Source organism: Fundulus heteroclitus, chromosome 8 (assembly GCF_011125445.2).
Source record: "Fundulus heteroclitus isolate FHET01 chromosome 8, MU-UCD_Fhet_4.1, whole genome shotgun sequence".
Classification (NCBI taxonomy): Eukaryota; Metazoa; Chordata; class Actinopteri; order Cyprinodontiformes; family Fundulidae; genus Fundulus; species Fundulus heteroclitus.
The window spans coordinates 13315326-13333857 of NC_046368.1; the positions used below are offsets into that span (position 1 = coordinate 13315326).

The window sequence follows — 18532 nt, forward strand, 5'->3', positions numbered from 1 at the left end:
TCACACAGAGCTGTTTAATTAATCATCTGGAGAAAAAAAGACAGAATTGTAGAACTAGAAACCTAACAAGACATGTCCTAAATCGACAGGCTGGACAATGAGAGCATTAATCAGAGAAACATCCAATACCCCCAAAGGAAACTCTGGAGCAGCTGCAGAGATTCACAGCTCAGGTGAAAGCGGGACAAATACCAACGGAGCGCTTCACAAACCTGGCCTTTATTGAAGAGCGGCAGAAGGAAAGCCTGTTTGCCCCAAACCATTGAGGGGACAGAGCAAACATGTGGCATAAGAGAATTAAAACCTCACATGACCCCGCTGTACAAAACGGCGGTGGCATGATGTTGTAGGGATGCTTTTTTTAACAGGGGACAGTGAAGCTGGTCCGTGGCGATGGGAAGATGGATGTAGGTGAAGAGTGCGATCAAGGAGGAAAACCTGAGGTGGAGGTTCACCTTCCAGCAGGATGACACCCCGCGACATACAGAGCCACAATGGGGGGGTTTAGAGGCAGGAAGATTCACCTATTCACATGACCTAGTCATGAATCAGAGTTGAATCAGAGTAAGTCTGAACTATTTTGAAAGGAAAAAAAGGGCAAAATACACTCGAGATGCGTAATGTTGGTAAAAACAAGACTCAAAAGAACTGAAGCTGTATTTAACAATCAAAAAAAGCTCACACTGGTCTATCTCATAAAATCTCAATAAAATTGTTTTTGTAACCTGAAAAAAAAACGTAAAAGACTCAAGATTATTTTTATGCAGTGCCTTATTTAAGGAACCCTTCTTTGCCCATGTATGCCCGCAGGAAGGTTTTTCCCTCTAAGACAAACTATGGTACCTCTAGTCAAACAAGGAGTCAAGTTAGGAAGCCTATTAGGAAGCCTCATTAGTGTGCGACTACAATCCTTCCTCTTACATGTTCTCCTGATGGTACCCCGCTGGTAAAAATAGTGAAGTATAATCACCTAAACATTAACTGAAGCTGGTTATATTTCTCTCAGTGTTGATTCACCACTGACTGGGTCCTAATGGGAAGGATTTACGATCGATGCAGAGGGAAATCTTTGGACAGCCTCTCGTTACGGACTCTAAAATCATGTGCTGAACAACTTGCAGGGTCTTTTCTGGACACCTTTACCTCTCCCTACAGCTCGCCATGGTCCTTGTTGATGAAAGTAAGCGAGGCAAACCTGTGAGAGCGGAAGTTTAGCCCCCCCCCCACCAGTTCCCTCACGTCTGTGTCTCTTAAGGTGGAGAAGAATGTTTTGTGGGTTGGAGTCTCCCTGAAAATTTTTATTTAACCTTATTAATACCATTAAGAGGACTGACAGGCCTGCGAGGACCAGCCGACGTGGCCCCCGGGGGCCGTTTTGATACCGGGTTTCGGTACCCATCGCTACTGGTTAAAGATGTCTCTGATCTGATGAAAATCATTTATAATGTCTCTCACTTGCAAATGTCTGTTTATACCAGGGGTGTCGGTTCCGGCTCGCCGAACAATTTAGTCCGGCCCGGTGGCTAAATGCATTTTCATTATTCAACAAAAAATAAAAAATAATAAAATAAAATGTTTGTTTTTTTTCCAGTGTCCTGTCTGGCAATGTGGCAATAAGAATTGTTGTCTTAATGCCAAAAAGAGCTCATCAGATTTGACTTTCACAAGTGGAGCAGTACTGCTTTTGCCACAGTGCTCCTCTTGATTTATAAATGTAAATAGTTTTATTATGATTCATGCGGGGAATATCTCAAATGATATGGACACTACAATGTGAAAGTAGGAGAGGAAAGGAAGAACAAGAAGAAAAAAAGAAAAGGTGAAAGAAAGAGGAGATAAAAGAAGAGAATGATAAAACAATTATTGAAAAAAAAAACAAACATGTACTTCGTTTAATTGAAAATCTGCAGTTCCTATATTGTCCACGAGGGGCGCTGTGTTTTATTCAGCAGATGGTAGCACTGAGCTTCAGATGTGGAAAATTGATTTTAAATCATTTCTTAATTTTTATCTGTTTGATGTATTTTGTCATGCAGGACAGTGTTTTAAAGTTCCAAAAAATGTGAATAAATGTTTTTTAACATTGTACAATCACTGTGATCAACAAGTCCACTTTTATTAGTTCTATTTAATCTTGCAATAAGTTTACTCGTGTAAACTCTTGAGATCAGAGCTGTATGCGGCCCCTAAACCAAAATGAGTTTGACACCCCTGGGTTAGACATCCATGCAAATTGCACAGTTCTCAAACTACATTTATTGCACAGTATTGTGGATCGCACTTTTGCCTGGAAAATGAGGCAATTTGCTGCCAAGACTCTATACACACTCAAGGCACTCGGGGTGTGCTGTTGTTGGCCAGTACATTCAACTGTTTGTTAAAATAGAAGAAAAAAAAAGAAGAAAAAAAGAAATTGGAAATATTGTGTATGGTTTTGTCTACGTGTTATGTGTAATTATTGTGGTCTGCCTCATCAAAAATTGTCATTATGGTGGCACATGATGACAAGAAAGCTGCTCGATTACCGTAGCCAGGTCCAGCGGCGTCTGTCCCTCCTGGTTCTTCATGGTGGGATCGGCTCCGTGGGCCAGCAGCAGGGCGCAGAGCTGGGTGCGGCCTTTCTGCGCCGCCTCGTGCAGCGGCGTGAAAGCCCACTTGTCGGTGGCGTTCACGCACGTGTTGTACTTGATCAGCAGGGCTGCGATGTCCACGTGCTAGACGGAGAAGACGGGCGGTGGAGGGGAGATGATGAAGAGCGGGAATCGGGAAAAGGTGGAGAACAAAAACGGAGAATAACTGTCATCGTTATTGTTTTCCTACATCTCTTTCCTCACTATTGTTTGTCCCCGGGTTCCTTCCTCAGCATCAAACACAGTGTAACGTGTTTGTGGGAAACAGTGGGGGGATGCAGCAGTGTGTTTATGTTTGTGTTCTACAATGCGGCGCTCATAAAGCTTTCATGCAAACATGTGTTTCATTACTTTTTTAGCAGCGCCGTGCCGACTAAATAGGAGCCACACAGAGACCTCCAGGGGCTCCGGTTGAAGGAAAAACAAAACAAAACCACGCATCTTTCATTTTTTTCAGATATTGTAGGCATAAAAAAATGATTTATACAGGGATACATAACCAAAGTTCTTAGAACGTGATATACAGCGCTTTGCTAAACTTTCCCTTTCATTCAAATTAAACTTCTTAACACCAATAGATCTCAATGAATCTTACTGGGATTTTGTGCTTTAGAATAACACAAAGTAGACCGTAACTGAGAAGTGGAAGAAAACTAATACATTAAATGTTTGTACATGTATTCACTCGCCGTGTAAATACTTTGCAGAACCACCTTCTGCTGCGCCTACAGCTTCAAGTCTTATGGCGCACAACGCATCTATCACCTTAGCACAGCGGTGTCCAACCTTTTTGTCACGTGGGCCAAAATCATCGTGTTAAAGGTACTTACCGGCACAAAATAAACTGTGATATTTTTGCATCTGCTCAACAATAAACTAGGCATGTAATATTTTAATTGAACAAGTAATTTTTTTTGTTAAACTTAAACATGGTTTTGCATGTTTGCCCTATTAAAGGAAACATATCCAGTTTGCAAATCCTTTTGGGCTTGACTGAACAAAAGTACAAAAAAAAAGAAAACAAAAAAAAGAAAATTATTCTACCACAATAAAAACTGGATTTGGGTCAATTTCTTTCTGAAAAGGCTTGCTATACTCAGCCAAGTTTATTAAATAAATTAACAGTAGGTTTGGATTCAACAAAGACGACGTACCACTTACAATGGAATTAAATAGAATGTAAAAAGTGTGGTAATTAAAAGAGAAATTCTTGTTGTTGGCATTGTCCCCAACATTTCCCACTGTAAAAACACTTTAATTTGTTGGTAATAAATTTACCCTGATTGAAAAAAATGGATAAAATCGATCTGCATCAACCACCAAATCTGTATTTAGCACAAAGTCAGGGGAATGTCTGGAAGGTGAACTTCCCTGTAGTCCTAATCCACGGCAGCCTCTAACAACTTTACTGAACAAAGGTATCATGGGCCTTTATGGCTGCTTGCACTTTATCTGGATTAACTTCTAATTTTACTCACTTCCAGTTTATATATTTGAGCTCCTAAGTTTGGGTCAATCACATAAAAGCCCAATAAAACACATCAATACATTTTCAAGCTATGCTATGAAATATTTGCAGCTATTTTCTGCACTCGATGACAATAAAGTTGAAACTATTTCCGTTTACTTTGACTGGGTGAAAGACGGTGCCAACATCGGTAAAAGTTCAGATTTTAAAAGCTCCAACAGGGGAGCCGAGTTTCTAGTGTGATTAGGGAAAAGGGATCTAAATGTGCCAACAGGTTTTAGCCTGAAGGCAAAGCGAGGCGTAGAAACCGTCGCATCTCGATGGGTCTTACCCCGTATGAAGCTGCGTTGTGCAAAGGTATCAACCCCCCTTTGTCCTGTGCGTTGACGTCGGCTCCGTGCTCCAACAGATACTCTGCCACCTCCAGGTTGTTATAGCCGGCTGGAGAGCAGCAAAGAGCAGAGAAGAGAGACAGAGGTGATTAGGATACGTCCGTCCGGATGAGCTGCCAGATTGACAAAACATACATTCATCTTTTTCTCTGAGAGAAAAGTGCAACCAAGGCAGTGAGAGTGCGGGTGTTTACGTGTTCGATTGTGACCGCGCGATTGATTACGGGCCTCCAAGGACTCTGGATGGACCAAATGCTCTGATGGGGAAAAGAACTGATTTTCAGCGTATCCAGCGGCTGGCTGGTTCTGTCCTGTGCTCTGATGTGGAAGTTTTTATATTGTAAAGAAGACTGAGGACAAAGACCTGGTAAGATCTGAAAGGTGGTTGAATAAAATCAGAAGAAGTCTGTGAGGCAGCTTCTAAATAAAAACCTGATTTTCTATATTTGTCGCGACTGTTGACTTTAATGAACCGACACGCGCACACAGAGGAACTCCACATTTGGTCATTTAAATGACAAAACATAGTCTCCTCTGAACACCTTTCCAGAGAAAGCAAATATATCTGTTTTTATATATATTTAAATGGAAAAACGGCCAGTGATTAATGCTATCTATTGGTATTGCAGCAATTGAACTCTGATGATATTTTGTAAGGCTGCAGCTATGGATTATTTTGCCAGTCAATTAGTCACTTATCAAATACTTAATCAATTCTTCTAAAAAGATATTCTTAATAAATTAACATACCTCAATAACCAAGTGTTCTCAACTTAAAAAATAAACATTTAATGCACATTTTAAATGCATTGTAAATGTTAAATTTTTTAAAAACAATATCTCAATTCAATGCTCATAACATGGCAACCTAATTATTAGTATTTGAATTGCTACAACCTTAATGATCAAATTACCTTGTTTAATAGGAGATTTTTAATTTTTTTTTTATTTATTTTATTTTTTACAGAATTTGAACCAGGTGATGCCACTTAAGGAGTATTGGATAGAGTCTATTTACAGACTAAGAACGTTTTTCCATCTTAAATGCAAAATGAAAGATTGCTCTTTCAGCAAAGGCATGTTTTAGAGTCTGTATCCTGTTAATCAATTACTAAATTAGTTGACGGCTATTTCAACAATCAATAAGGTTAATTGTATCAGCTCTAAGATTTTTGGTGATGGGCTCCAAGTCGTTCAGGCTAGAAGGCCTCCTTACCCTCGCCCTAATTCTTTGGTCCCTCTATCATTTAAGGGGGAGTGGTGTGCTTGTGTACTCGAGGTTCTGGGTTCAACTCCCACAGACTGCCGCTCTGGGTCCCTGAGCAAGACCCTTAACCCCTGACTGCTCCCCAGGTGCCACACAGTGGCAGCCACTGAGCTATATAATACACTGGAGTGCTGATTTTGCCGAAAAACTGAAGTCACTGGCCGCCATCTTGCTCCTCCCTACTCTCACAGAATCCCATAGGATTTGGTTGCAACAACAAGCAGTTTTCTGGCTGAGTGAAAACGTTTCACAGGTAATTCTACAGTCAGTGGATGTACTAACACTATCAACTACTAGGAAATTAGGTGCTGAAATATTTTACATGTTATTCATATTAAATATATATATATGTATATATAAGTATGTGTATATGTATATATGTATATATATGTATACACATATGTAAATATATGTTTTTGTATATTGTTATTTATATATTTATAAATGTTAAACATATATATTTAAATGAATATAATGCAAAATATTTCAGCACATGACTTTCTCAGTACTTGATAGTTTTAGTAAATAACATAAAACTATATGGCATTTGACATAGTTTTAAGCCCCCCTGAACATGAGGAAAATCCTCGTTATTCGATGCTGTAGCGCACATATTCCCTAGTTACTGGGGGGAAATAGGGAGTACCAATATGGCGGCTGGTGGCTTCAAAGCGACTCGTTCAAAAAGACGGTGATTAGCACTCCAGTGTATTATATAGCTCAGTGGTGGCAGCCCATTGCTCCCGAAGGGTATGGGTTAAATGTAGAGAACAAGTTTCATTGGAATGTACGTTGCAATGACAATAAAGATTATTATGATGATGATGATGATGATGATGATGATATTCAAGTCAGGGCCTCTGTTAACGTTAACATAATACTCTGTGGATTAAAATTTGGATTTTGGACAATTTAGTTTTAATAAATTCTATGTTCTTATTGATTTGATGCAATTTTATTTTAACTGTAAAAAACAGAATTGGATGTTTTATCCAATGTATACTTAAAAAATTGCATTAATCCAATCATATTTCCACAGTTATCAATATTTCTAACACCATGAGAACTTCCCAAAAAAAATAGAAATTACAAGCCAACTGGACATAAAACTGGGAAAAAAATGCTTATTTATGAAAATGCTTTTATTCTCCCAAAAAAAGAGAAAAAAAATAAATGAGATGGTCATTTTAGCAAGGTTGTGATGAAGCAAAAACTAGAGAAAACACTTTAATATCCAGGAAAAACTCTACAGGAACAACACTTTAGAAGAAAAAGAAAAACCGCAGGTTAGCTCCCAAAAGTCTTCTTCCATTTATGTTGTTTGTTGGTGTTTTATGCCAGAGCTAGGCGCTTAGAGGCACTTGATACTGACAAAACGAATAATAAAAGTCAGCGGAAAGACAAACAAACACTTTCTGAAGACATGATTTCTTAACTTCTATTAGAAACAAGAGCAAATACTCTGTTCAACACCTGCCTTCATTCTCTGCTTTACACGGAGACGGATGTTTTCATGTTCACTTGGCTATGAATCTAATTATGCGTTTGCTTGTGCCCGTTAGAGTCTGCGAGGTGTCGCAGAAGAACAAACAGATCGGTTATCGCTCTAACTGATGACACCATGATTATGGAACCTGAATACATACATAACAATGAGTTTGTTTAGACTCCAGGCTAACATTATCGCTGGCTGGTTTGAGGCTACGAGACTGTTTGAGGTCAACTTGCCTCATCTGGAAGCACAACAGCAACGTAAATCTTTAAACATTTGGCAGATCAGGGCATGTTCTTAAATAAATATTAAAATCTGTGGTTAATATTTTAGGTGGAAAGCGTAGAAGTTGCCAATGCCCTCAAGCATCTGGGTCCAAATGCTATCAAGCAGGCAGAAGCTAAAAAACAAGTCAGCCTTTCTAATGCAGCTCCGACAAATAGGTAGAAACTCCAGTTTCTGCTTCATTGTTACGGCTAGAAAATTAATACCACTGATATAAATTTAAATTTAAATTAGAGGAAATCTGGTAAAACGGTGATTTAAATGTAGTTGCAGAATTCAGCTGGCTGGCCGGTAAAACGTCTTCACCCTGAAGACTTCAGTTGAGTAAATGCGTTCACTTCCTCGCTGCTGGCAAAGTGGCTGTGCCAGAAAACAAAGGAGTGACTCTGACAGACTAACTGGAGGAAAGCGAGGGAGTGATTGGCACCGAAAACATTCTTTGCTTTCCCTTTCTGACGTGTCAAAGGAAACACGTTCCTGGCTGCAGCCAAGAGAAGGCGTTACTGCCTTTTCATGTACGCCTTGTTACAAATTTGCAAACTTTTAGATTATTTTAGACACAAAATACAAAGTCACCTTGACTATACGGCAGCCTTCAAATATACAACGGGGAGGAGGGGGCAGAGGAAGGATGTAAGGAAGGAGGCAAGGTTGGACAGAAGGATGGCACTAAGACAGAAAGGAAAAGAGGAAGCAACATTTAAGAAAATGACAAAAAAAAGGGGCCAAGTGGCAAAAGGAAGAAAGGGGCCTGAGCAAGTAATTAAGTAAAGGAAACAATGAAAGAAGGAATGAAGAGAAGAAAGAACAACAAAGTTATGGTGGAAGAACACGAGAAAAGAATGAATGGACCACAGAAACTGGAAGGAGGGACATAAAGAAGGATGGAAGGACATAAGAAAGAAAGAAAGAAAGGTAGATGTGACAGAAGGCCAGAGAGAGCAACTGAGGGAGGAAAGGACACAAGGAGGCACTGTAGAAAAAAAGAAGGAATGAAACAACCTGGAAATACTTCCATACTCTAGTCTGTTTCACCAGATTTCTCCAGATGTGGAAGCACTGAAATAACGATCCATTATTTTCCAGACCGCGCTGAAAACTTGAGATGTTTACTCAACAATATATAACAATGTGTGTATTCTGGAGCATGTAACAAAAGTAATTTCCCCCTGGGGTCATTAAAGTAAGTCTGAGTCTGAGTCACTGTGGGCAGGAGGCTCTTATTCATTCTGACCTTCAGATGACAACTTCTTTCCTTTCTCTTTTTTCAGGTGGATGTTTATACATCTTCAGCAGTGGGTCAGAAATACACATACAAGCTCAAACATGTACACACGTTCACTAAAACTTTATAAAACACGAATGATGTCTTAACAGGGCAAAGATCTATTCACGTCTGGTTAGAGATCCCGAGGGGAAGCTTATAGCTGGCAGGTCCTCATGGCCAACAGAAAAGGATTTGTTGAACAGCACTTGTTTGTGCTGACCGACACTCAGAACAAAAGGAAAGTCCAGACACTCAGGGGAGATCTAAGAAGAACTGTGGATCTACAGAAGGTGCCAAAAAGTCTTGTGAGGCCATTTTTAAACATCTGCAGATTCCAGCATCATTAGCTCACATAACCGTGTCAGAGCACAACGTATTTCGTTGAGTCAGCACTTTGCCAAGGCCTGGAAGAAGACCAAAACTGCCACCGTCAAATGAAATACATTTTGGTCTACTGTTCAGGGGCAACCCAGGAGAGACCAGCTCTCAAGCCTGCCTTTAAATAGAAACTTAAGGAACAGGCGTGTTACTCTCTGGGCTGCTCCTTGAAGCTTGAATGTCAACATTCAACATTCAACAAGCCAGACGGCTTCAGTAGAAAGGTTTTATAGTTAGAGGAAGCAATAAATGAGCTATTTGGGCACAAGGACAATAAGTCTGTTTTCATGAGTTAACGAGACGATTTTAAATCTAATTATACTGTTTTACCTGTGAAGCATGGTGGTGGCAGTAGATTGCTGTGGGACTGTTGTGTTGCTAGTAGAACTAATGCATTGCACAAAGTGGATGGACTATAGTCAAAATCCTTAAAAATGAATCGCTAAAAAGACAGAAATTAACTGCATTTAAGCAATTTGTCTACATAATACTTGATGATACCTAAATAATGTCAACATCATGCTGTTGGGCTGTCCTGCTACCAGTTGTACTGGTTTACTGTACAAAGGGAGGGATATATATTTTGGAATGCCGACTACTGACGTAATAATTTAATTTAGACAGCTAAATGTTTGAAACTTGGTGGAGGATAATTATTTCAAACACAAATCAAGACTATTTTAATTAGATATAGCCGGCTGAAAATATACTCCTGGATTGGCATTCCCAAATTCATGTCAACCACCTGAATTCATAAGGCCAGATCCGTGGGCCGTTCTTCTGCAGATGTAATTTGTTATACCATCAATATTACACTACTGAAAAAAAAAAAACATTAATAATGAAAAACCCAAATCAATGACATTCTTACAAATAATGACTTTCTGTAAAGCTCTCACAACTGTACACCTGTTCAGCACTGAAATGTATTGAAAAAATAATAAAAATTTCCCACTTCATACTTTAATAATGTATGTAATAACATTTCTGCAAGCAATGCACACATAAAGTAGTTGTGGTTTGAGGAACTATCAATGAAAAGAAAAATCACTTTTTCATGATAATCTTTAGGATTTTACAATCCAACATCTCACTAGGAAATTCTCAACATCAGTGTTCAAGTTAGGAGATTTTATACTTCTGGAGACGATGTTCTTCAAGCATCATTCAGAATCCTTTTATTTTTTTTACCGACAACATGAAACCTGATTTTTTTTTTAGGACTCCGACGGCCCTTTTCTGATCTATTGGAAATCTTTAGATGCTCACTTGACTGAAGCTTTACATTATTAACATTTAATGGGCCGTGCGTGCTTGTGTGTGAGCACATTACCTGCCAGGTGCAGCGGCGTGGAGTTGCGTCCCTGCGTGTCCCGACAGTTGATGTTGTCCGGGCTGCAGAGCTTCTGCACCCGCGCCAGGCAGCCTTTCTTCGCGGCGTCCAGCAGCGCGGCGTCTCCCCTCAGCAGGTCCTGGATGTCCGTGTCGCCGTCTTTCACCAGGTCCAGGGGTGTGTTGCCGTCTCGGTTCTTTTTGGTCGGATCTGCGCCGTGCTAATGGTGGGGAAGCCCAAAAACGGAGTTTACCAAAGGAGAAATATATGCCAAAGTGTTTATCCACTCTCTGGTGCAAAGCCATATTAATCAATCTAAGCAGGGGAAAAAAAAGAGCCTCTAATCTCAAAATAGAGCCAGTCTAATGTCAGACCCCTAAATCCAATAAGAAGAAGATGATGACAAGTGATGAGTACGATGAAGACGTGGGAAATTCAGAGGAAGGAACATAAAAGGCGGAGAGGTGCAGACGAGACGCTCAGTGAAGCGGAAACCACCAGGGAAGAAGGCAAAGCAGACACTCATCGTTCAGCCTTTTCAGGTTACAGTTTCACTTGTCACTTCATTTCAATCTTTAAAATGTCCTTATTAGGACTGGATGTTGTGGTACCAGTCCCCTGGGTGTCCACTGTAGTCCTGGAGCTGTCCATTATCCCTCTCATACAGCTGAATTGGAAGCTGTTTATGGTGAGTCTAGGGGGAGTTTTATTCCCTAGTTTAAGACTTCCTCTTGACAAGATAATTTATTCTCTGTCTGGGAAAACAAGAGTAGAAATTATCTGCCTGTAGTTACCATGGCTCACAGTTAAAGAAAGACCTCATGCTTGCCGGTCTTCTCAGGCAAAGCCAACATCTTGTAAGCTTGAGGCAAATGACCGCTGAGGGAAACGCTTGAAGAGCAGAAAAGGCGAGGCTTTCTAACCTTGGGATACCGTACAAACTTCCAGGCAAGGTGGTGGCAGCATTGTGCTGCGGTATTGTTTAGCTGGGAATAGTATAAAAAAAAGAAGAAGAGGGACGACCAAGGAAAATTGTTTGTCAGCCAGATTTTAGAAGAATTAACGCAAAACCTTACTCAGTCGATCAGGGAGGGAGGGAGGAAAGATTATTTTTGTAAAGGAAGGAAAGAAAGGATGAAGGAAGGTTTTTACAAGACAGAAAGAAGGAATTAAGGATGGTTCTTTGAAAGACAGACATAAGGAAGAAAGGAAGGGATCAAGGAAAAAACAAAAGAAAGAGGTAAGGAAGGAAGGTTATTTGAAAGAGACATGAAGAAGAAGGAAGTGAACAATAAAAGAAAGAAGGGAAGATTGATGGAAGGAAGGAAGGAAGCAACCAAACAAGAAAAGAAGGAAGGGAGTAAACAATAAAAGAAAGAAGGAAGGCTTGATGGAAGGAAGCAAACAAGCAAGGAAGGAAACAATAAAAGAAGGAAGTAAGGAAGAAGGAAAGGAAGGTAGGGAGGAAGGAAAAACTAAAAGAAAGTAAGAAAGAAGGCAGGAAGGAAAGAAGGTTCTTTCAAAGACAGACCTGAAGAAGAAGGAAGTAAACAACAAAAGAATGAAGGGAGGATTGATGGATGGAAAGAAGGAAGCAAGAAAAGAAAAGAAACAAAGAAAGAAAAAAGAAAGAAGGGCATATTTTTAAAAGAAAGAACTAAAGGGAGGATAAAGTGTTGTCAAGAAGCATGAATATTTTTCCATTTAATCTAAATCAGGCAATGCCAGATTGCCCAGGAGCCCTGAGTCTGCTGCTGTCTGTGGCCCCCCCCACTGGTCCTTCACAGCTACATGGAGTCAAAGCTAAACTGATAGTTTCAGTCGCTATTTCAGTCTCATTAATTTCATTAATTTTCCACTAATGATGCCTCCCTTGCAGCTGTGTACCCTGAGCTCAATAGGTGAACTCAATCTTCAACAAACCACAGCATTAAGATATCAGTGACAATAAGCAAGAAAGGGGTTAATCAAAGCAGTCTGAGGTATAAAATGTGTTTATTGTTTACAAGGCTCATCCAGACAGTCAATTGGATGAGCCTTTTAAACAATTAAATTGTTTACTTTTTAATAACTGCTGCACTTTATACTGTAATTTACAAGCTGTATGCAGCAAAATTTCGTTCTGTATGCACTCTGTACATACAAAATGACAAATAAAGTTGTCTAAGTCAGTTCTAGGGGCTCACTGAGAACCTTGTAGACTTGGCACCTCATGAAGAACACGCCGCCTAAAACAGCTGTGAAAGAGCAAGATTTCAACAAGAGCGAGGCTAAATGCGATGTGGCAATTTGTTGCTTTTATCCCTTTTCAGAAAATCCCTGGAAGAAGACACAATCACTCTGATTTTCTGTGAACTTTTGTCTCTTGTTTGAGGTTTAAAGAAATATTAATGTTTCTGCAGAAAATAGTCCCACCAATAGGGCTTTAATAAGCTTATTAAACCACATTCAGAGGTGTTAAATCATTAAAAGGAGTTTTTACACAGCTTCGACCGCAGCTCTCATGGTGTCGACCATGTGGACGTGTCGCAGAAGCGGTTACTTCTAGTCTGATATAATTGGTCTACAGTCTGGTCCAGATAATGATCGACTAATAATGAATAACTTGCCTTATCAATACAAGATATAAGGCTTGCCGAATGGAGCCAGTGTGGAAGTAAGTCTGCTTCTACTTCAAAGTCCAGTTGATCTAGTGTGCAAAGACAGGTCTGCGTGTGATCTAAGCTCCTGCCTGAAGCAGAGCAAACCTGCACTAAAAGATCTCAATTACGTTGGATGGGGAAGGACTTTTGAAGTCAAACCTTTAACAGCAGCTTGCAGATCTCGTATTTGCCCTTTGCCGCGGCTTCGTGGAGCGGCGTGAACTTCCACAAGTCGGCCACGTTGACCGAGGCGCCGTGTCGCACGAGCAGCTCTGCCACCTCGTAGTGACCGTACGAGCAGGCGTTGTGAAGGGGAACCAGGCCGCTGTGGGGTGGGGCAACGAGTCAAGCGTCTCAGCAAAAAAAATGACAACTGATGTATCAAACGTTCATTTTCTTTTCACACACCCTTTATCCTTCGCGTGCACATCGGCGCCGTGGTGCAGCAGGTACTCCACCACGGACACCCTGTTGTAGCCGGCGGCGAAGTGCAGAGGAGTGGAGTGCCGCCCCTCCAGATCTCTACAATTCACGTTCTGAGCGGTGCACAGCGACTGCAGACACACAGGGGAGAGAGCAGAGAATCGTCTGTCAATATAAGCAGCGTGCACATCAAGTCAAATCCACACGCGTTTGGGAAATGAGTGCAACAACATGTGCCGAAGTTTCTGAGATTTCATGATTCCAAGACGTTTCCTAATGCCGATCCTAAAAAAAAAAAAACTGTCTGGTAGACGGCACAACATCATTTAAATGTCTGAAGTGTTACTGAATAAAGCAGGAGTCCACCCTTTTGATATGAAAACATCAAAGTTTATCAAGACTCAAACATTTCATTTCTTTTTAAACCAACTTCAAAGTACAAAAAGCAGGACTGTTTGGAAACAGTGGTCGGTCTGGGATGGGTCGGTGGGTGGATTAATTTAAAGATGGACAGATGATGGATTATGAATGAACTGCAGAACGAATAGGTTTAGGCAGTATATGCATGATTTCTTTTAATAACGTCTTAATTTTAATTTTCTCTCTGTGAGGCACGTTGTGATCTTTATCTGTGAAAGATGTTCTATCAATAAGCGTTACCCGATGGATGGATGACTGAATGGTTGAATGTAGCTTTTAAAAACTAGGAGACAGAATAAACTCCAGAAATAGAGAAACTTATTCTTATATCTTTTTCTATACTTGTCCAGAAATGGAAAATATTTACCTCAAATTCGAAACTTTTTCCAGACTTTTCCCGGCTAACAGCGGCCTTTCCTGAGCTACATGCTGTACATATTTAACAAGCGTCATCCAACAGACTAACAATCCTAAACGCATGAATTGTGGCCTCAACCAAAAGCCTCAACACAGGATTATAGTCTTTCCACTTGACCTCAGAAAAAACATTAAAATAGACGATAAAAAGCAAAACCTGAGCTCATATATCCTGTTCTGCATCGGTCCTCTGCTAATCTGTCAAAATCCTCCCCCTTTATGAGCTCACAGCCTCTTCTGATCCGTTTAACAACTGCTGTCAAAGGACAGAGAGGAAAACGAACCCGACATCAATCTTCTTCCGTCTCCCCGGAGCAAACGCTGTCTTCTTCGCGTGTTTGTTCGTTGTTATTGGGAAAGAATAAACTGCGGGGGGGTTTATTTAATCATGAGAATAAAGGTTTCATTATTCTTCAAATCAATAAGGGGCAAAAAAAAACAAACAAGCCCTTGAACTCGGATTGAACAAGAATCAACTGACATTTATCAGAGCACTTTGACCAGAACTCCCTGAGAGCAGAAAGAAAAGGTCAGGACATTTTAATAGAAAAGAAAAAAAAAAATCACTTCCTCTACTGTAACCGATGGTTCATAACAAGCATATTTTATACTGTGTGTACAGCTGGGTTGCAAACAGGCGTAACACATTAAGTGTACATAACCATCAGAACACAGCTACCTTTTTTAAGGTAGTTTGCCTGCTTTAAACCTAATTAAGTCTGGTGTGCTTGTAACTGTTGGAGTGAGAGTATAAGACCTGTCCGACGTCTTCAGAAAGAAAACTGGTGCAGGTTATGAGTCTGGTACGGGCTTTATGATATGCATAACATACCGATATGCCCAAATCGTGGCCGTTCAAGCATGTTCGCCCTGAAAGCAGGCCGCAAGATGCTAAAAACAAAGCCTCCATAAAAAAATCCTCATGCAAAGTCCAGCAGGCTCCTGCTAGTGTTGATATATAGGTTCATGCCTCTACCGGCAGAAAGACACCAGACAAGTTTAAACTCCTTTAGAGGCGTACAAGGAGGAAACCTTTACTCTCCAAGAGATGCATTTAGGCCAGACAGATGTTTGTAAGAGCGTGGTTAAAAAAGCAGGACTTCTGGAATCATGTTCTTTAGTCAGAGACTCAATAATGTGGACCAGGATTAATTCCGGGAACAGAAACCTTTACCAACAGTGACGCCTGCAGCTGAAAGTGTCATGGTTTGGGGAAGCTTTCAGGCGGCAAGATCTGGCTCACTCAGCCTTCCTCCAGAGAGGGAGATTATTCTCAAGCTGAAAACACTTAAAACAGTAAGAGATTTGTAAGCAGAGACTGAGAGCAGGTACCAAGGCATTTATCCTAAGGTTTGACCATGCAATGCTTAGATAAACTAGAAAAAAAAAAAAGGTCTCTTGCTTGGATTGGTTTTGACACATTTTAAAAGAACCTGTTTGTAAAATTAGGACGAGACTGGACAAGTGAAGCTTGTGTGGGACAGTTGAAGGAGATTCCTTCTTTCTATAACAAATATGGCACCAGGATTTAGTTTGGAAAAGTTGCCCCTAATTGATCAAGGCACACATGAGACTAAAGAACTTCAGTGTTGCAGAAAACCAAACAGTTTATCAGTAAAGAAAAAAAAAAAAAAAAACTTCTCACCTACTGTAAAGCACGGCGGTAGAGGAATGATGATCCTGGGTTATTTTGCATCTTAGATAATCCCAACTTCTTGATGTCATAATGTCAGCCATCTATTGGGTCTATTAAAGACTCCATTAAGTCAAATGTGCCTGACCCATGAAGCTCTGCCAACACCTGGACTTCAGTGCTTTTACTGAGTTACAGATTTGTATTAAATATTTTCCATGAAACATTTTTAAAACAATTAAAAATCGCAAAAAAGGGAATTTTCTAATCTCTAAGAACCTGAACATTAACTTTAAATCATAAACAACATCTCACGTGTCAGCTTTTGAAAATCTCTCTATGCTTTGTAGCTTCATATTAACCAATACCTCCATAACCTAGACTGAGTGGTGAAAAGAAATGTGATTAAAAAAAAAAATTAAATAAGTAGAACCACCTTGACAGTATCCAGGTCGCCAGCCTTGGCAGCTTCCAGAAGTCTGTAGTCCACATCTGAGTTTCTCACTGGGACGTTCTCTGCAGAGAAGCACGTCAGAAGATCAATGGAGGCAGCAGAGCTTGCATATGCTTTGGACAAACATCAGTGAGGAGGAATAAAAACCCCTGAAAAATAACTTCAAACTCTGAAAAACATGTTTTGGGGAAGGAATGAGGGAATATATTTTGAATTCTCTTCACACAAACATGCAGATATAATGCGTGAACCAAATTAAACATGGGACATGAGCCATTATAGAGGATAAAGTGCGTACTTTCCTTCACGTTCACAACAAAGTGATGTAAAACATGAGAAAACATGATGGGTTTGGACCAGAATAAGTATATTTAGGTGTAATTCATTCATTAAAAGGACTACTCTAATCAAGAAATGCTGAAGGGAACTTGTTATGTGGAGTCTATTCAATCCCTAGTCGGCTCGCTCAAAGCCTGATTACCTACCTGCACTTTCACAGAGAAAATATCAATATCGACCTTTTCAGAACAGTTCCAGTTAATCCTCCTATCCGCAGCTGACGCTTAGCAACCAAACCTCGGCACAACCTACACGTGTGTTCTGCCAGCTACCCCGCCACCCGCCCACGCAAAGCGCGGCATACCATTGAGGATTTGCTGCACGGCTTCATTTCCCATCTGAGCGGCGGTGAAGCCCTGCAGCGACACCAGCGTGGCGTCCGCCCCGTACCCTAACAGCATCCTGCAGGTCTGTAGGTGGCCGGCGAGCGCTGCGCGATGCAACGCCGTCTGACCCAGCGTGTCGAGAGCGTTAACCTGCACACACAAACATTTCGCTGTTAGGGTGCTTCAAGGAGCTGTTGCAGTTCATGCACCTAATTCTAACAGAAATGTTCCCAGTGTTAATGATTTATGTCTACTGAAATAAATTGTCTACAGGTTTTATGGAAAATATGCACTCAAAATATAGAAAAGAATTGTGTTCTCTATCAAAAAGCAACATCTTTTCAACATATTGTGAACATTTCTGATGATAAAAACAGGACAAATCTCTGAGCAGCTCCAAAGAAGATAGAATTGTATCCGTAATACTTGCAGTTTAACTGTGGTTAGCTTCTTTGAGTAGGTAAAATTAAAGTCTACAGAACCAGGTTAATTTTCAAAACCAAAAGCATGCATGGAAAAAAATCAATGCTTTCCAAACAGGTATAAGATGTTTGGATATTTCATGAAATTAAGTCAGCAAAGTGTGAGTTTTTTTGGAGAACTATTTAACCTGTTTGTCACTCAATATTAGGGCTGTCAAACGATTAAAATTTTTAATTGCGACTAATCGCATAATGTCAATAGTTAACTCAAGATTAATTGCAAATTAATGTCATATTTTATCCTTTTATTTCTGAAAGTGTAAAAGCCTATTTAGGCATGTTAATATGCAATTTTCCAATGAATGACACATGCTTGTACAAAAAATAAAAAAAAAAAAAAAAAAATTTCAAGCACTTTTCAGAATTGGAATGAAGACATCCTGGTGCCATAAAATGTTAAACTCTTTTGAAGTCAATAACGGCTAAATCACTAATCATAACGCCCTGATGTTTACACAATGTGTAAACAAATGTTTAAATAAATACCTGTTTTCATGCCGAAATATTTTTTCGGCTCTTAAACAAAGATAGACATGGTATTACAAATATACATATAAATTAATACAAATTTTACATTTCAATAAAGTCACAAGTTTTATAGTTAATTTTTTCACTTTCTCACACACATCTAATTCTGAGCTTTCACACCAACAACAATAACTTCTTTGTATATTTTTGCATGCTATTTAAAGCCCCATTTATACAGTTTTTTTTTAAGCCTGGAAAACGTTTAAAATTTTCCAGGTCATTCCAGAGTCTTGCACTTTGCTTGCAACTGGGGCAGGAGCTTAGTACCTTTGAAAGAGACTGTTTAGCACAGCTTCATATGCTGACACTGTAACTCCAGGGTACTTCGTTTGGCAATGTGATTCAGCCTTAGTTTG

General features: G+C 40.0%; 1 protein-coding gene across 1 annotated transcript in view; it reads right to left on the reverse strand.

The window, feature by feature from the left end:
- Positions 1-18532, reverse strand: part of tnksa (tankyrase, TRF1-interacting ankyrin-related ADP-ribose polymerase a) — a 182576-nt gene that overhangs the window by 11024 nt on the left and 153020 nt on the right. Inside the window, exons 13-19 of the mRNA XM_012869429.3 lie at positions 17145-17316; positions 16484-16563; positions 13563-13708; positions 13314-13479; positions 10513-10732; positions 4430-4539; positions 2526-2714 (exon numbers count right to left, since the gene is read on the reverse strand). Of these exons, the coding sequence (XP_012724883.2) occupies positions 2526-2714; positions 4430-4539; positions 10513-10732; positions 13314-13479; positions 13563-13708; positions 16484-16563; positions 17145-17316 (1083 nt within the window). The remainder of the gene's footprint in view (positions 1-2525; positions 2715-4429; positions 4540-10512; positions 10733-13313; positions 13480-13562; positions 13709-16483; positions 16564-17144; positions 17317-18532) is intronic.